The sequence below is a fragment of the Lycorma delicatula genome, chromosome 8 (assembly GCF_047948215.1).
Source record: "Lycorma delicatula isolate Av1 chromosome 8, ASM4794821v1, whole genome shotgun sequence".
Classification (NCBI taxonomy): Eukaryota; Metazoa; Arthropoda; class Insecta; order Hemiptera; family Fulgoridae; genus Lycorma; species Lycorma delicatula.
This window is the reverse complement of record NC_134462.1, coordinates 3,720,581-3,741,394: the sequence shown is the minus strand read 5'-3', so window position 1 is coordinate 3,741,394 and position 20,814 is coordinate 3,720,581. Positions and strand designations below refer to the sequence as shown.

The 20,814-nt window shown below is 28.8% G+C and overlaps 1 protein-coding gene across 4 annotated transcripts in view; it reads left to right on the top strand.

The window, feature by feature from the left end:
* Nucleotides 1-12,953: 12,953 nt before the first annotated feature.
* LOC142329461 (N-acetylgalactosamine kinase-like) overlaps nt 12,954-20,814 on the top strand; it is a 241,443-nt gene continuing 233,582 nt past the window's right edge. For all 4 annotated transcript variants that reach the window (XR_012757514.1, XR_012757513.1, XM_075374115.1 and 1 more), the window contains exons 1-2: nt 12,954-13,088; nt 14,836-15,175. Coding sequence is in view for 2 of the 4 variants with exons in the window: in XM_075374115.1 (XP_075230230.1) it covers nt 13,046-13,088; nt 14,836-15,175 (383 nt within the window). In the remaining 2 variants the exon portion in view is untranslated. The remainder of the gene's footprint in view (nt 13,089-14,835; nt 15,176-20,814) is intronic.

The following is a 20,814-nucleotide window of genomic DNA, read 5'->3' as shown; positions in this document are numbered from 1 at the left end:
TGACCAAAATGTTGCTGGAATTGTTAGAAGATGGGAGCTCATCGTATGCTAACATGTGAAACTTTTTTTTCACCTGCAATCATTGTCGTATTGAGTAAATTTGAAGTTTTTCTTAACTTTAAGGTGGAAATCTTTTTCACCCCCTACTTACTACCGGTGAAATCTACCTCCGCCTTCTGGCATGCCGAAAGGGATTTTTTTTACTTTGTAGTTGATAGCTAGGTTTTCCACCAACCCACCAGAGACTAAACAAGATCTGCAGATTCACCAAAAACTCATACAACTCTAGTCTGTTACAGAAGTTTACTTCCCAGCTTTGATCTAACAAGCATCTATGAATGATACACCTGCGTGACTTCCTGTCTTTCCTAATTGTTACCCAAATAGTCATTTTGACTGAGTCTCCTCCTCACCAGCATGGCTTCTAAGTTACTTATTTACACTTGAAAGCTTTATATTGGTATTATTCAACTTAAAGGCTACATTATGATAGATTTTTCTCTTATATAAAAGCAATCGCCATTTATACGCCAACAATGAATAAAGTTCAGACCCTCACTTTACTATCCTCAGACTAAAAATAGAATTTTCGCTGAATAAGCACTTCTAAGACATCTGCATAACTTTGCATCTGCAAGCTTATCCTGTTTATTCTACCAGTATATTATAGTAAAAGAGCTAAAATACCTCCTTTAGAGTTCATCCTATTGTGCATATCTCAGTTGTTTCCATAAACATTGTTGCTTTCAATCTTTTGCTGTGAAGCCCCTGCAAAAGTTATATATTGTACATCCTTTTCCAACAGTACTCATGTGATAATTGCATTTATCAGAAATTTTTCATTGTCATGAAATCCTACTTGTGCAATTTCTTTTTTTTCAGTTATCAGTCCTGCTAACTAGCTAATGTACCTATATCTTAGGATTTGGTTGCCTGATCAGCAAATTAATTGCAAAACAAGATTCAGTACTCTACTTTGTAAGATTTTTTTTCAGTCCCTTTGCTACATCCAAATACTGGAGAACCAGGCAGAGTTTTAATATTTGAGGTGTACCCAATTGTCTCTACTCATACCATAGTACACAAAGTCTGGTCTCTTATGAAGAAGGGAAAACCAAAATTCTGAAATTTTATCTGAGGTCTAGCATACCGAGAACCCAGTTTTTATAATGGAAAGAATGGAATACTTCTTGCTCCCATTATTCTGTTGTTTCAGTGAATATTATGGAAGGGAAAGAAACCATACCAGTTATTTTTGATTCAGAAGGGTCAATATATATTGATTATCCTCAGGCTGCCTGTAGGTAAGACAAGGTAAAAACCTGAAACTGTTAAGTTGAAAGGTAAAATGTTCAGAAGTGCTGAGATCAAGGAAGTTTTAAAAGACAGACTTGAGGTTTCTAGGGAAAAGTGGGAATCTTGAAATGGGAAAATGACAAAGACTTCCTGTAGTGTTCAAAGCTAAGGCTGGAAGGAGGACTACTAAGACCTTTGCAAAATGCAACCACTGTGTTGGCAGTACTTCTTTAAACAAGATAAAATTTTTTTTTTAACTATTAGTTTTGTTTTCCTGTAGTAAATAAATCTGTATTACATTATATTTAAAAATGTAGTAAATGCTTAAAATTTTAGATTATAAATTACTTCTTAACATTAGTATTTCTTGAGCTATCAAAAATTTTGGCTGCCTCTTTTAAATTTGCAAGCATAAAAATCTATTTATTTATTTGTTTCATGGAGAGTATTAGTTTAGAAATATACAGAATGTTTCTAAAATGCCGGGCTGGCTATACTTTTTTGAATTCTACTTGTAAAATTAAACAAACTATCCGTATGAAAAATGGCAATTTCTTCTTCGTTATCCCCTGCCTGCCATTTTGTTATTTTTATATACCACAAGTTCAGATAGAGAAATCAGATTAATATTTGCTAAGCATCTTGGTAATAAAGTTTTAAAATTAACAAAAAATCAGGACTTAAATACCTTTGCAAATTGCAAAATCATGGCCATGTTTATTTTTCAATCCGTTATATTCCCATAAATCTTAGTTTTATCAAAATTTATGTTATTTTCTAAAATATTAAGCCTTTTATTTTGAACAAAATGACATTTTATTTTTTTAAATCAGTTAACAAATAGAGTTATGGCAGAAAATTGATGTAATTTTGTGTCTGTTTTCATGTCGTCCACTTGATTAAATATTAACTATGTGATTATAACTACGTTCAATTTGATTAAATATTAATTGTTCTTATTTATATTTTTATAAAATTAAAATTTACGGAGATATAACAGATTGAAAAATAAACATAGCCACCATTTTGTAATTTGCAAAGGTATTTAAGTCCTGATTTTTGGCCAATTTTAAAGCTATTACAAAGATGCTTAGCAAATATTAATGTGATTCCTCTATCCGAACTTGAGATATAAATTTTTATATAAAAATACAAAATGGTAGATAGGGGGAGAACGAAGGAGAAATTGACATTTTTCCTAAGGATACTTTATGTTTAATTTTATATGTAGACTCTGAAAAAGTATAGCCAGCTCACCATTTTATAAACACTTTGTATACCAGATTTTATTAAAATACCCTCAATTCATTTTGGAAATACAAATTTCTGTTTTAAGAAATATAAAATGGCAATCAGACAGATAAAGAAATATCTTTGGTCTTATATTTACAGGAACTTTTTTATTGATATTAAAACACTACAAAAATATTGGGCTTTATTTGTACATTAAATACTGATCTAAAGAATTTTCATTTTATTTAACTGTAAAAACAGATTAATTACTGAAAACTTTGTTAGGATTTTTTATAGGAAAGTAAACCATTATACTAATTAAAATCATTATTGGTTTTATTAATTAAAATAAATATTTTATATGCATTAATTTTTTTGCAGTCATGATTAAATATAGAATAAGTTATATATCTATTGGTACGCTTATTCTAACAAATGTACAAGTTAAAACGCATACAAAAATTGCAATACCAAAGATAACTAACTAAAATCTTATTTTCAATCATTATTTTACTATAGAAAAATATATTAATTATGAGAAATCACTTATATGTAATATATACAAAAAAAAAAAAAAAAAAAAAAAAACAGAAGGCTGTCATAAATTATTATTGAACTGTGTACCATGAGTATACACTCTGATATTGTCCAATCATGACAGTTTACTCATTGTATAATAATTAATACTGTTATTGAATCAAGATAAATTACAAATGATGTATTGAAATCAGATAATATGAAACATTATGAGTTCAATAATGAAAAACTAAACTGAAAGGTACTAAAGACAATGGAACTGCAGATCAACTTCTGTTGATCTACATTAGTTCTGTTGTAGACCAATACTGCTAATGGAAGAAAAAGAAACTTGTGTTTCCTTTTTTAATAAGAATATTTTATTTTTTATAGATTAAATTCATCGTTTATTGTAGATAACAGTTCTACTTGTATAACATCATAGAAAGCACGTTGTTATCTCCATTGTTACCTACTAATAATTCTCCTTTTCCATCATTATTTATTGTGGTTTTGTTTGTATTCATTGCTAAATATTTAGCTGTTTAATACCTGTAATAATTCTTTATAAAGTTTTTTTATAGATAAATAGATATTATTGTTAATCATTTTGTGACATTATTGTCATTTATTTACATAAATATCTATTGACCTTCAATTATATTTTTTAACTAAGTATAAAGGAACTACATTATTGCTGTATTTTTTTTTAATCTAAAGACAAGCATTTAGTATGTGATCCAAAGTTGTTGTAGATTTGAATTTTTACTATCATTTTGAATAATATATTTTTTAATAGTTCCCCATAAATGTTACAAACTTCAACAGCATTTCATTTTCAATCAACATTTGTGGAAAGCATTTTTTAGAATAGCTTTAAGTTCACTTAGTGAATTTTTCTTTATTCCATGTACCATCACAAACCATTGTCCATTTAATGTTCTCTTAATAAGTTGAACCCAAAAAATTACAGGGTGCCATGAAGTAAAATTAAAATTATTTTCTTCAGATTGACTTGTAAATGCCAAAAATATGCTAAAAAAGCTCAATAATATTATTTATTGATCATACTTGTGATAAGAATTTGTAATGGACAACACCATTGTAATAAAACCTTAAAATTCAAATGAACTCTGTATACTTTTTTCAGTCTTGGTTCTTCAAAACGCTTTCACCAGAATTATTGGACCTTTGTTCAATAGCACAACTATGTATAACCACATTCCATAACCAGATATGACATATTTGAGTAATTCTAAGTTATCAGCAATATCAACTGACAATTGTTCTTTGATGTTGGTTTTATTGGAAATTTTGTCAATGTTTTCATTGGCTGTTGATATGTTAGGACATCCTACCGTTTGTGGTCTTCACTGTCTTCTTGAAACCATTTGTAACGCTCATAAACTCTGTATTGAAACAACTTACTCGCCAAAAGTATTTTCTCACATCTTCACCACTTCACTACACTTTATTCAGTTTTTAAATAAAAACTGTAAATCCTTTATTCTCTTTTTCAACAGAATAAATTGCCAATCATAACAAAATATGTCAGATGTAACAATTTGTTTTAATAACAACTCTGCTGCCAAATTTGAACTACACATATTTGGTAAAAAATATTGATATACATTATAGATAATCCTGTCATCTTGTGGGAAAAAGACAAACTCAGTCGACACAGAATTAAAAAATACTCATTACATAGAATCTCTAGTTTATTAAGTTACAGTATTTATTATTATCATTAGAGAAACTATATTTTGTAACATGACTAGCAAATGCTAATACAATATAAAGATGCTATGAATACATAAAAGTTCTCTGCAGAGAAACCATTCATTTGACTCAAACCAAATAATAATAGTTATTTAACAAAGATATCATTGAGTGAATTTCTGTGACAGTGTTCCTTATATAAGGAATGTTAAGCAGAAATCAGAATTATTTTGCATATTTTACACATTACAAATTTTCATATACATTATAAATGTACATACAAACCCCTCAGCCTTCTTGTGTTGTGCAAATTACTGCATCAAAAAAATTAAATAAAATTAATTAATTATTAAAAAAATAAAATATTTATATTTAACTTATCTCATGTGGAAGTTAATTGTACATCATTACTGATAAAGTCAGCTTTAAAGTGTTTTCTTCTACAAACAAAATGATAAAAAAAGATAAAAGTGGAATTGTAATTTTATTTGTTAAAAAAGTAGTTTTACAGAGCTGTAAAATTTTATCTGGTATTTAGTGTTATATCTGTAATATTTATAAATAGGTTAATTGACTTCAGCTATTCATAATTTTTTTTAACAAAGAGCTACAATAGTCTTTTATTACTGTAATTATTTTTGTTTTCCTTATCAGTTTTAAAATTATTAGAACAATTTAAGTGGCAATATATAGATATATTTTACTTTAATGAGTTTTACATTACTATTTAATGTATAATACTATCTTATTTTATTGTGCTTGTTCTGTGTACTTAACTGATAAGCCACTATAGTTTTTTTTGCAATATCTTCAAAAGAAATTTATAAAAACGTTTAAAGATATTTATTTTAGTGTCCTGAGAATAGTAAAGATGTTATTATAACACAGTATTTCTCAACCTGTGGGTCATGCTCCCCTAAGAGGGCATGATAACAGAAAAGGGGGTGCAAGCATATCAAAAAGAAAATATTATTAAAAAAGTTTATTCATTTACTGAAAGGAAAGCAAAACAAAATACATTCTGACATAATAAATAATAAAATACACATTTATATTGGTATAATACACTTATTAATAGGATCGTAATAGTACTGCACAATGTATTTAACTTATCAATCCTCGATTAAAAACAAATTTAATAATTATTAGTGACTCCCTTGGGCCTATATTGCAGAGCAAAGTTTTTCGAAGGAAGGTATAATATTAGAAACAGACACTCTTTTTGTATATTATTTTGTATAATAGAGATTTTTTTGTATATTTAGCTGAGATCTATATTTTGTCTTCAAAGCAGCCATCGCAGAAAATCCATTTTCACAAAGGTAGGATGTTGAAAATGGTAATAGTATATAAAATTCTCTTGTTTTCAGCGCAGAGAACTCATCATCCACCCCTGTCCAAAATTCAAAGATTGATTTAGTACTAAACTATCTTTTGATTTCACCACTTGCTGTGAAGATTTCTTTTTCAGCAGTTGAGTGCCCTTCTGGAATATTTTGAAATGGATCCCTAACCCACTCATAACTTGCTACGTAAGTTGTCATCAACTTTTTAAGTAAAAGTAGAAAATACTTTTTAAAATTCTTTGCCAGCATGGCTAAATGATTTTCAATGGTTACAAAAACAACTTTCTCATGTTGTTCTTCAGCCTTGTAACTTTTAACACATTCATCCACATTTGCAAACATTTCTAAGTTTTTTGGTTTAAATTTCTGATCCACAATTCTAATTTCTACAAAAAGCATTAACTTTATCACTCATATCCAACTGTATTGCTGCGTATCCAAGTGTATTTGCTCCTTGGAGTTGACGATTCAAGGTATTTAAAATATTAATTATGTCGACCAAGTAGCTCAATTCTGCCACAAATAAACCATCTCAAAACTTCTCAGCTTCCAGTTGGTTTTCCTCCTCTAGAAAAATGGCAATTTCATCTCTTAATTCATTAACACATTGTAAAAATGTCCCACATGATAACCATCTTGCCATGTAATAAAATAGTAATGCTGAATGTACTGCACCCTTTACTTTACAAAGTGCAGAAAATATTCTTCATTTTAGGGGTCTCATTTTTATAAAATTTACTATGGTTACAACCATTGTTAGCACAATATTCAGACCAGAACTCAATTTTTTGGAAGCCAGAGAGCTTCTCTGTGGATCATGCAAGGTGTCCAGACACACTGTGGAGATTTTTTTTCTCACAAATGCTTGTATACTTTGGAACCTTCTAGACATTGAACAAGCATCATCGGTGCATATTCCAATGCAATTTTTCCACTCTTTGTTTGCCTCGTTAATAAGATCATTTAAGATAGCAAATAATGTGAGTGTTGTTGTTTTGAGTTCTATTGGTTTGCAGAAAAGTAGTTTGCAGACATACCATCACAAAATTGAACACAAGCAATGAAATGAGCATCTTTATTGCTATCTGTTGCCTCATCAAGCTGAATTGAAAACAATTTTTTATGCAACTTATGAAAATCTGATGCTGTATATCTTCAGCTATATCACCACTATGACAGGCAGCATTATCATTTGATAGAGGTATGAACTGCAATTGTTTGGCAAAATTATCGCCAAACATGGTTTATACAATGTCAGTTGCAGCTGGCAAAATAAGCTTTTCACTAGTGGTGTGATGATTTTTACATCTGGCTAGTTTATATGAATCTTTGTAAACAGCAAGTAAAGCTTTTTCATTCACAAACATTTTTTTTTTAAATGTTGTTTGCTTTTCATATGATTTTAATTTTAATACAAAGAATCCCCGGGGTTTGTCAACATACTCACTATGAAGCGTTTCCAAATGTCATTTAAGTTTATTTGGTTTCATGCTGTCTGCTGCCAAAATTTTTGAGCAAGTAATACACAGGGGTCTTTCTACTTCATTCACTTCAGTACTGGTAAATCCAAAATTTAAATATTCTTGAGAATATTTTCTTGATTTTATTTTCAGAACCACACTTGTCTGTGCACTTGTTGATCCTTCACTATCGTCTAATGCTTGCTTACGCCCATTTAAAAATTTGTCCCTGTTTCTGTATGAATCTACTGCCATGAATATTTAATATTGTGAATTGCAATTAACACGCAGTTACAATATTCACATTCACAATAGTTTCGATAGTGATAGAAGGATTGACTCGACTGAGACTGGCTGGAATTGAAAAAGGTACAGCATTTACACACATTTGTGCAGATGTTCCAGAATGTTCAAGACAAATCGGAACTTCTTGCGAAGCCACGAGAATATGGTGGACATAAGACAGAGAGCAATAGAAAGGCATCGATTCTGGTTTTGTCAATGCAGCAAATCGGTCTTGCCAAATATCAATAAATTTACTTATTCTTGGTAATTTGTAAGGTTTGTAATTAAGATCGTAGTGTAGCTTTAGCTTCAAAATACATTGGTATTGTATGAGAGGAGGGAGCACAATGAAAATTGGATTGCAAATACTAAAAGGTTGAGGAACATTGTTATAACACAATGTTGAAAACATATTAAATTACTATTTAAATTATTCATATGAATATCCAACAATACTTTAGGGATAGTAAAAACATCTGTAAGACAACTGCTTAATGTGTTTTCACAAATGGATTCTAATGTATGGTTTTTTTATTAGTCATTTTGCTTTGATGAATTTTTCCATTCCTTTCTCTGGGCCAGTAAATATATTTAACTTCAATATCTTTATTACATCATACATCTTAACTTATTTGAATTTTGTACTCTTAATTGTATCTCTATAAACTATATCTTGCATATCTTTGCAGATTTAAATTAGCAAACCCTGGGTGGTTTAATATTGACTTAACAACCTTGTTCTTCTTAAATCTTGTTACATGATTTTTTATCCAATTTTTCTTAAAATATCTTCATTTTGAAGTTTCATCAACCCACCTAATTTTGGATTTTCTCAAATGATGCCACATTTCAAAAGCCGCTGTTTCTAGACTTTTGGCATACTAATTTTTTATGTTTACAAAACATGAAAAATGTGTTGCAAAACATTATAATTCGAGTTTTTTTAAAAATTCTCACAATAAATATTTTGTATTGGTTTCTTTTACTAATCATTAAATGTTTTTAAACTTCCTTAAGTTGTCCAGCCTTTTTATTTTTACAAAATAACAAAAATGTTTGATTTAGAGTTATATAATTTGATAACTTCGTATTGTCATCCCTTTTATCACATTTCATTATCAGTTTGTTTGTTTTTTATTTTTATATATTTTTAATTTAAATATCTCTGTATCATTGAATGAATCTGAAAAAACCTTTTTCATCTATGAATATTAATCATTCATTATTTGTTCCAACTCATAAATATTTTGTATTGGTTTCTTTTACTAATCATTATATATTTTTTTAACTTCCTTAAGTTGTCCAGCCTTTTTATTTTTACAAAATAACAAAAATGTTTGATTTAGAGTTATATAATTTGATAACTTCGTATTGTCATCCCTTTTATCACATTTCATTATCAGTTTGTTTGTTTTTTATTTTTATATATTTTTAATTTAAATATCTCTGTATCATTGAATGAATCTGAAAAAACCTTTTTCATCTATGAATATTAATCATTCATTATTTGTTCCAACTCACTTTTTATTCAATTACATTCTCATCAATGAATCTTTAATTACTTCTTGGATTTTTAATCTTTAAAATTTTCCTATTTAATCTTTTATTGTTTCTTTTTATCTGCTCTAGTTTAGATTTCTTGGGCTTCAACTCTTATCACGGACACCTTATTTTTGATCCCACGATCATTGAAATTTTAAACATTTTGTCCCATTCCACATTATCAAATGCACTCTCAAGAACTATTATTGTCTTTTATCTTATAAGGTGCAAAATGTCTAGGTTAGTCTCACTATCTTTGTCATATTTTATAAGGTTAATTTACAGTTAAAATTTGCCTTTAAATTCATGCTCTTTTTGAAACTGAACTGATATAAATCACCCAACACATCCGTCTTACATTTTTTCATTCATAAATTATCCCGGTTGGAATTTTGAACTCTTGGTTTGGCATACTAACAGTGCAGTTATAGTTCTAATAGCTATCTATAATCTCTTATTGTATGATACAATCAGTATAATTTTGTATTGAATGAAGTGTTGTAAACTGATAGCATTTTTATGTTTATGGAACAATTCGTAGATGCATAATTATATATTTATCACAAAACTTTTAAATTGTAGTTTGTTCTATTCTCATTACAGTGTATCAGATTATGACAGAGAAAAGGTTAGTTTTTCCATGAAAAATGTCATCATCCTCTAGTTAGCCATGAGGAAAATGTTTTACTATTTACTGGTGAATACCATTTTTCTGATGTAACTTGATGAAGCTACAGTTTGCTTGAAAGTTGTTGTTTATCTTGCTTAAACTGGTTTAATACATTTGCTTTAAGTAGATAATCAGTTTATATAATAACTTGTTGATCTGACAATTACATTTTAACCCATATTTACTTTCTTTAAAATGAAACATAGTATTTCTGCCGTTCTGAGGACATTGGGTAAGGTAAGAGTTCTCACTTTTAATCTTTCCTAAGCTATTAATGTATATGTTTATATGCATAAATCTTCAACTTTTTTCTAAATTTGGTAATGTAAAATTACTCAGATAGTATAAACATGATATTCCTTGGTCATAAACCTTTTTTCCATAAAGGTTTTAGAAATAAATTTTTATGAAATAAATAAAAATCAATTTTGCCCAAAATATAAAAGCTAAATGCAAAAATATTATTAAAATTAGAGAAAATAATAGTACAGACTTCATTATAATTGAAAGTTAATAGCAGACATAGATGAGAAGCTAGTATTCGATAATGGTTAGATTTATTAATATAGAATTCATTTTCTTAGTCCAAAATTTATTTTCACCATCTAAACCAGGAATATGTATTTGTCCTCTTACAACCCATTTCTTATGTTTGTTGCAAAATGGGTATCAAATTATCAGTTCATTGTGCAAGTGACTCCAGAAATTTGGTGTTAAACAGTACAATTAAAATTGCCGCCAATAACTGATTTGAGGAAAGCTAAATTTTACCTCTGAAAATATCTTGAGTAACTACATAATCTGAAACTGAGTAACTAATAATAAATTTAAAATTGTCATGTCTCAACATACTGATCAGTCATCAGTTAATTCAAAGAAAAAGCATTTTGTGGATGATAAACATTTTCTTCAACATGAAAAACAAACATTGTTTAAAACTTGAGTATCTTAAAGTTACTTAAGTTGAATATCAAGTTGCTTAAAAATTTTCATAATAGATTTTAAAATTTTTTTTATTAGATATCATTAAAATTAATTTTAAGGTTACTTAATAAATTAGCAAATACAAAAATGAATATGAAGAGGTAATTTATGATAAATTCTTTAGTGAAGTAATTGGTTATGAAAAGAAATGAGAAGAAAAAATAAATTTACTTAAATTAATAAATGTGGTTTGAATATAGAGTAAAAACTTTTAATTTCATTTACAAGCTATCATATTTTTTTACTTAAAAAAAAAATTAATAAAAACCTCACATTGCAGTTAATTTTTTTTCCAAATTGTTTTGACATAATCCACCTAGAGTAAATTATATGTATTTTTTAACCTGAAGCAGCTTTTGAGAGTTCATTAAAAAATTACTAAATTAAATTAACCCTTTTTTTCTTTTCCATTTTTATAATAATTAGTACAGAACACAGACAAAGTGTTTCATAGTTAATTCATAAAAATTTGATATTTTTAAATGTTCTAAATTCAAACCACATTAAATTAATTAAATTTTTTCTTTGACTTTTTTACAACCAATTTTGAAGTTTTTTTTTTTAACTGTTATTATACTATTAAAAAACGACGAGGTAAAGAATATCCCTAATAAATGAATGGCCTTGCTAGATTAAGGTTTATTGTATTTTTTAAATATTTTAATCATAAGTAAAACTTTTACCTCTAATTTAACGTGGAAAGTTTCTTTAAATTCTCTACTTGGAAAATAAAGTTTTCAATCAACATTGGAAATAACAAACCTGGGATATTAACTAGAATTATTAAATAAGATATAGATTTTCAGGGTTTCATATGTACTGGCCTCTAGGTTGATTATAGATAGGACAGATATATAGTAGGGCCTGAAGCCAAACTCCAGTTTGGACAGCTATTTTCATTTATTATCTCACTCATATTTCATATTACTAAAGAACTTTTTTGTGTTCTTTGGAAATTTATAACAAAATATTTTACTACTTAGGTGGGATTTTTTTTCATTAAATGTAAGTCAGTGATATCCTAGCTGCATGGATGTTATATTGAATATTTTTTTAATTAGCTGTAACTAAGAGTAATAAATAATACTATCATGTTAAAAAAGCAATTTCCTAAGTTAAAGTAGCCATTTTAAATAAACAGAGGCAAATAATATAATTAAAATACAATTACATAAGAGCAAGACAAAGATGAGTATAAGTAGGACCGAACAAGTGAAAAGGGTTGGTTGTTGAGGAAAATAGAGAAGGTGAAAGCCGATTACCCTAACAGGAAAGAAGAAAGACTGATAAACTGCAATATACAAATAATATGATGTAAAACAGTTACAGAATATAGTATCAGACCAGACTAAATTAATTCCCAAACTATCCTAGATCTTGTTGGGAGACACATTTTTTTTAGTTTAATTTATTGTTGTTTTATTAATTAGTAGTTTAGTTATTATTATTATTATTATTATTAAGAGGGGCCAAAGTACTATCATTTGTAAATAGGTAGATATTTATTTGTGTACTCATTTATTTTTTCTCACTGGAGATTACCAACTGTAGTACTGCAATTGTATTAAAGGATCCCAGTTTAGGAAAGAAAGGTTTGCAAATCGTGTATCTGCTATCAAAATGACTTTGTAGCCATGTTCCGTATGTCAGAAATCATTCTGCGGGGATTTTTCCCACTTCAATATTCAACACTGATCAAAAGAAAAGGTCAACCTCTTATGTAGACTGTTACGATGTATATACATATTTAAATTTAATTTTCACTGTTAAAAATCTAATTGGAACATTATTAAAGCAACAGCTGATGTCATTAATATAGCAAACCCATAGGTTTCGTTGTATACTTTAAATAAATGGATGTCTTAAAATTTCAAAAAGGGAAATTTTTTTGTGAAGAGGGACTTTATAACATTAATATTTACAATGCAGGTATATTTATTACACGAATGTAATGTTGATAAGTAAATTTGGAAATTAGTATGTGATTACTGTTTATGTCTAAGAAAGTGGCAATGGAGGGACCTGTTACAAGTCACGGTTAGTACATACCATTATATTTTTTTACACTAGAAAATAGTAAATATAATATTATTTTTTATGCAGTTAACGTCCTTTTCATTTGCAATCATTCTGTAAACATAAATTAAATTCACGTTTCAAATGCAGATGGAATTCTGTAAAGTAACTTGTATAATTTTCATTAGTTATCAGTATCATTAAATTATTTTAATTAACGTTTTAAATTTAAAACTTTACACATTATGTAGTAAGTATAATTTATTTTGTATTTCTTGGTTTGTTTACTGTTGCGTTTGTAGGCGTAATTTTGCTAGTGAATGAGACTTACGTACGTTCCATACGAATCTATCTCCATAACAACTAAAATATGCATCGATGAATATAACATGGCGAAAGCAGGCAATTACGTGGTTTGAAAGTCGATTAAATAACATGTTTATGAGTTAATAAACTATTGTTTGTTACTTTGATGCTAAAAAATACTCAGACTACATTTGGTTCTTACAGAAAAAAAAACTTCGGAAGCTGCAGAATAGTTCAGATAACTGTATTATATTCTCGTAAAAACTAGTATATGACCAAAAAACATGGAACTTATTTATATACTTCATTTTCTGAACTATCTGGTTTATTAAGTTCTTGTAAACAACGATTTTTTAAACTCCTTCCTGTTAAGTATGAACTACCAGAACGATTCTGACTGAAGTTGCAGATCACATCAGAATTTGTACAGTATACATTCTCTGAGGATTTTGTACGGTGCTGTGTGAGTTAACCTTTAAAAAGTTATAGATAAAAATATTTCCTATGCTATCAACCTTCTGAATGATAATTCGATTAGAGTTGAAATGATGGAAAGCAAATTGGAAGGTAAAGAAAGTTATTTTATTCTATAAACTCTGTCCGTGTTAAATATATATAAACACGTCGACAGTAAAAAATGAAGTTCATTGACCCAACACCCGCCGTTTTCTTGTTTAAATATTTAATAACCCATTTTCTGATAAAAATATATTCTACATGTTCTAAATGATAAAACTTTTTCCATTAACTCGCGTTGTGATACAGTTCGCAAACTTTTGTGTACCTTAAAACAAACATTTTCAGGATGTATATTTATGTCGTTTGTTTAAAAATAAATCAATTATTTTATGAAGTAAAATGTCTATCTGTAAATTTTATTTGCATACATCATGTATATAATTATTTTAGTTACTGTAAACTTGTTTTTGAACAAGCAGGTCACTTTAAATATAATAATGTTTAAATTGTATTTTATGTAAATTAATCTGCCAAATAGGAAAATAGTTTTAAAAAATTACAAAAGCCGTAATTCATTTAGTATTTTTTACTAAATTTCTCCAAACCTCTGTTTTTTCTGTTTAGCCTCTGGAATCATTGTAAGGTATTAAAGACTTTGATATGTAAATGAAGTAAGCGTAGTCTTGTATAGCCTGAGGTCGACCATTCCTAAGATATATGGTTAATTGAAAGCCAACCATCACGTTCATATTTTTTAAGCCTTTCATTATTAAAAGGTTTCAGGAAAGCTATTTGTAACTACTTACTTTCTCTATTAAGCTTGATTTCTTATTCTTGAAATTGCCTATGATATTTGTGAAATTACTTGAATCTTGTTATTTCAACTGTAAACATTCAGTTATTTTACTTTATATTTAATGGCCTTAATGATTTACTTTATTACTGATTCATCTATTTACATTTTAAATATGTTTATTAATTTTTCATTTTTATTCTGTTTTAGACAACTGTTTTAGTGGAGAAAATCTATTTGGATTACGAAATTCATTCGTGACAGATGTGTCTTGTGAAGAATTAAGTGCTCGTTTAAAAAATTTAGTTAATTTTTTTGAACAGAAATATGGTAAAAGACCTTTGAAAATTATAAAAATGCCTGGAAGAGTAAATTTAATTGGTGAGCATATTGATTATTGTGGATTTCCGGTTTGTCCAATGGCACTAGATAAAGACATACTTTTGGCGGTAGCTATAGCAAACACTTCAGAGTATTTTCTTCAGTGTCATAATGTAGAAGAAGAAAAGTACCCTTATTCTTTTGTAAAAGAATTTACACCAAAATTAAAGTAAGTTATTTTTATTATTCATTTAATATACAAGGTAATCCATTATGAAAGGACACTACTTTGGAAGGTGATTCTAGAACTAAAAATCATAAAAAAGCGATGTAAACAGAAGTCCAGGAATGCTTTGTTTTCGAGATACAGCTTCTGAAAGATTTCACCCTGATTTTTACTCTGTAAATAATCCAAAACGGGATTGAACTTTTTGGACTTAATTATAGCCAAAAAAACTAGTGTGTTTCTTTGTTATTTAACCCAAAAATTATAAAAAATTGTTCTGGGAACCATTTCCTTATTTCTCTTTTGAGAAAAGCCACATATTACTGTAAAAGTTCAAGTCAAAAACACAATTTTTTAGATTTGATGAAAAATAACTTCGTTAAATTGTCAATTAACAAATAACATTTTGTTAAAAAAATTTGTAGATAATTTAATTCTGATTAATGCAAATAAAATCAATAAAGAACAAATACTAGCTTGAGAAATTTTAATTAAAAGTAAAATATGATAGAAGTTTTTACAATTCAAAATAATAAAGCAAAAAATAAAAATTATCAATATATAAGCTAGTAAAGAAAGAGTAATTGATCTACCTTGAAGATATTACTTAAAATAAAACAAACTATACTAAATAAATTTCATTACCGTACATAAATTTTTTAAAAATTACAACATTAAAATCAATAAAAAAATTTTAACTCGTTCCCACATATCTTGTATTGTTTCCTCAAAACATTTTCACATTCCTTTATGAGGGCAGCAGTGTTTAAAATTTGATTGATCAGTTCATCTATTATTATTTACTTGAGTTTATAAACATTAATTTCCAACTAACCCCATAAGCTGTAGTCTGATGAGGTCTAGAGACCATGGTTGCCAATTAATAGAGATCCTTGATGATTTTCCAACAAAAATTTTCTTTTGTTTCATTGTATAGAATGTGGAGGTGCTCTATCAGGTTGGAATTGCACATCCCTTGTTTTGGCAGTGAGACTTTTTTTTAGTAGAGAAAAAAAATTCATTATGTAAAAATTCCTGGCAATTTTCCCCTGTAAAATTATGTGTTAAGGGCCAATTATTTGTTATCTATTTTACTACACCACACAATCACTAATTTCTATCCAAAGTAGCAGGTGGGTTTCTCATCTGACCAACAATGATAATTTTGGATGTTTTTATATCATCACAAGATAAAAGTAGTTTCACCTGTAAATAGTAGTCTTGAAAGTGTGCTATGATTCACTTTAATCCATTTCTAAAAATTATAGTAGTGCAAAGTAATATCGTGGCTGAAAGTGCTGCATTTTCTGCAAATGAAATTAATACAATCTGAGAAAATGTAATCGTTGCTAAACACAAGTGTTTAGAATATTAATTACACATTACCTAGATATTTTTTGCAAACATGGGATTACTTCTATTTTCAAGTTAAAAATTCACATGTAATCTCACACAAATTGTTAAAATCCTACTAAATACTTGAAAGCATATTGAGCATTAACTTACTTTAATTTTGGTATAAATCTTTTTACAATAGAAAAGGGGTACTTTTCTTCTGCATGTAGAATACCAGATTAAATTCAAAATTTGAAAATAATCGTAATTCAAACAGCCAAATGTCTACCATTATATAATGCTGCATAAGCAATAGTGGAACACATTCAAATTATATTTCAATTCCTTTAGGGAGTGATGCCAAAGTTCAATTTTTGAAATTATTATACAATAATCAGCTGACTTATAAATAAAACAAATGTATTTAATAGCATTTAAAAATTTTCTTAATTGCTTGACCTTGTTTTTGCATTTCTTGAAGTCAGATTTCTCAAACAAATATTTGTTTTTTATTTGTTTCATTTATATAAATTTTCTCAAAATTAAATTCTCTAGAAAATTTGTAACATTGGTTAATTTGTTAATTAGCAGAACTAAAAAAAATTGTTTCTTGACTTTTTGTAGTTATATAATTTTCTCAAAAATTATGAGGAAAAGTTGTGGGAACAGTTTTTTTTAATAATTTTCAGGTTAAATAATTTTTTCTAAATTTTTACCATAATTGTGTCTAAAAGAGTTTAACACTACATTAGGTTAACTGTGGAATACTTCAGCAGCGGTGAAATATTTCAGCAGCTGGAACTTGACAACAAAAAATTTCCAGATCTATATTTACTTTCAGATTTTTAGTTCTGGAATAACTATTCAATACAGTTTCCTTAACTTTAGAATATATTGGAAAAGCGTTTAATATGAAAAAGTATATTATTTCATTTTCATAGAATGAAGGTGGAAATTGTTTGCAGTTTGAATAAATCATCATGACTGCAAACAAATGTGGCAGTATTACTTTTATTGGAGACCTTTAATAAACCTCTTGTGATATATTTATAACTGCTTATGATGTTTACAAATTTCTTTTATTTTTACTACTAAATTGATAAATAGATGTTTATTTTCATTTAAATGAAAATAATTAATTTTATATATTGAAAAATAAAATTAATTTATTTCATTCTTGTTTTTGTTGTACCAACGATCACACAGAAATGAATTTTTTAATAATCTAAAAAATTGTTTTTAATTTGATACCTCTTTCTTATGTATTTTTAAATCCAAATATGACCTCAATTTTTCTCTAACATATAAGGATTTTTCATAATAAGGCTTCAAGATTTCTTTCAAATATAAAAAAATATTTAATTAAAATTTTCACAATATTTTATATTTCCGCTAGGATTAGCTTAATTGATTTGAGTGTTATTTTCTGCCCTTTCTAGCATTGTCACTCTAAGCTTTCCTTCCACTTCCCTTTCCTACTGTCACGGCTTCTTCTAATTTGTCCCTCTCGCTCTAACAGTTCTACGAAATCTTAAAACTAATCCTTGTGATTCTTTATTTTTGCAATTTTAGATTTTTAAACATTTCATCATATTTGTTCATTAATTACGAGGGCTGTTTTTTTTTGCATCTAAGTAAACAAGAGATAGGTCTGCACGTCGTATGATTGCCCTGTCCCCCCACCACAACCTCTGCCATTGCCAGCTTCATTGTATGTGTCTGAGCTAAGCTATGGGCAATTGAGCATGTTCAGTAAGATCGATGCTCCCACAGAGTGTGAGTTGCAAAGTGTACACGTTTTCTACAAGCAGAAGGATGTAGTGCTGCTGAAATCTATCTCAGAATGAGCCTAGTGTATGGTGAAAACTTCATGAATGAAATTAGTGTACGGGAATGGTGTAGGAAATTTAAAGAAGGGCAAACAAGATGTCCATGATGAAGGTGGAAAGGATGCAAGGTTGTTGCTATTGTATACCTGGTTGAGCATGTTGATGATTTTGTCTGCAACAAAATGAGGTTTATGATAAGTGAACTTTCTGCAGAAATCCCAAAAATTTCAAGGTTTTCTCTGTATACAATCCATGACTAAAGACCTAGGATACCAGAAACTGTGTGCATGTTGAGTGACGATCACAAAATGCAGCAAATGGCATCAGCCATGTTTCTCACGTGTTATGATAACAAGAGGGAAGAGTTTTTAAAGTTGTTGTTACTGGTGATGAGACTTGGATCAAGTATGACAATCCAGAAACCAAACAGTGTAAGCAGTGGATTCATACTTCTTCTCCAAACAAGCTGAAAAAGTTCAAACAGACACAGAACAACAGGAAAACAATGGCTGCAGTTTTTTGGGACCATAAAGGTGTCTTGGTGGACTTTTTGGAGCAGAGGACAACAATAACAAAGGAAGTTTATTGTGAATCTTTACATCGCCTCCACAGAGCAATCCAGAACAAAGGAAGAGGAATGCTCTCTCTGGTATGGTTTTGATCCACAACAGTGCACAACCGCACTGTGCCAACATGACATGAGACCTCAAACAATCCAAGTGGCTAGTTTTCAATCATCCAACATATAGTCCAGACCTAGCACCTAGTGATTTTCTCCTCTTTCGAGAATTGAAGGCATGGTTGGACAGACAACACTTTGCCACCAATGAAGAACTTCAGAAGGCTGTCAAGATGTACCTTACCTCACTGGCCCAAACTTTTTTCAAGAGGGCATCGGAAAGCTGGTGTCACGATACAGCAAATGGCCCAATTGTTTTGGCGATTATGTAGAAAAATAAGTTAGATACTACTAAACTTTTAGTAATACAATCATTTTATGTCAATGTGTCTTTTTTTAATTTTTCTGACATATTTTTTACAATATTTTTATAATCATCTTTTTTGTTCCCAAGAAACTTTGTAAATGTATCCTTAAAGGCTTTCCTAGCTTGTTTTTCTGCTTCCTCCATTTTAGATTCAAATATTTCATCTTTCATAAGCTTCATTATATCCGGCCCAATAAAAACCTCAACTCTGTTTTTGATAAACCTGGAAACTGACTGCAAAGATACTTGAAACACTCTCCCATATTTTTTTTAATGCCTTCACAAATTGCTTCATTAACCAACCCTAGTGTAAAATGTAACAGAAAGCAAAACTTTGCTTCGCTGTACCAAACTTTCTTTTCAGTGTTTTTCATATCAACTTTTAAGGTTTGTCTTTATGACCCTTCCCTTTTTAATGTAGTACTTTCTATCATAGCTATCCCACTTACACAAAAACATGGATATTTGGTATAACTGCTTGTTGTCTGTAACAAAGAAAGATGGTCCTTAAATCTCCACAAATTGTCCAACCTTGATCATTATACTGAAGTTTAATTAAAAGTAATTCAAGATTTTCATAATTTCAAATGAACAGAATGCCCCAATGGTAAAGAAGCATACTTAATTCCATTGTTATGGCGTAAAAAAACTGCCTTAAGACTCCTTTTTGACAAATGAATAGTCTCCATCCAGAGTCCTTGTAGGAAATGTGGAACTGTTCTATGAGTCCAGACAGGTAACATCATTACAGTAAACTGATGTATCTTCTTGTTAAAGATAATGAACAAAAATATTTTTCTCTGTTCCTAAATCAGTAAAAAGTAGTGCTAGGAGCTAACAAATTCTTTTTCCTTCAACCTTGAGCCTAAACCTTGATCCTGTTGATCTCAACATAGTCCTTAGGAAGGTTTAAGTCTCTCAAAAAATCATTTAATTTGGATTGCTTGAATAGTTTTGGTTTATCGCATCCAGGATAATAATAATTTTTACCCATCCAGTTTATTAAGCATCCTATGAAACCATTTCTTCATCATATATATTGTCTAATTTATCTGGTGGTGAAGGAACAGGTATTTCTGGTCCATGAGGTACAGGACATACCACTGATTGAAGGTTTGAGTAAAAATGTCTTTTCTATTTTATTTAAATGGAATACTTGTACTATACATGAAAAAACGTAACAATCATTGCTATGCTTGGTTAGTTCTCTCCAAATCATAGGCACTCCAAAGTGGAAAAATTGGTTTATTCTTTGTCATCACTGGCGAAACTCTTCAACACACATTGAACAAACTGTATGAGGAGCTTAAGATTTGACTTTGTGTCTTTACTTTCACACCAAAATATACAAAATTTACTTTTTTTTTACAAATTCTGCAATATTTCATTGTTGTTTTTTGATAGTATCCATAAATGTAACAAAAAGAGTCAGATGCATTGAACACAACCACTTGACACCATTGGAATTTAATAAAAACTTGTAAAGTATAAT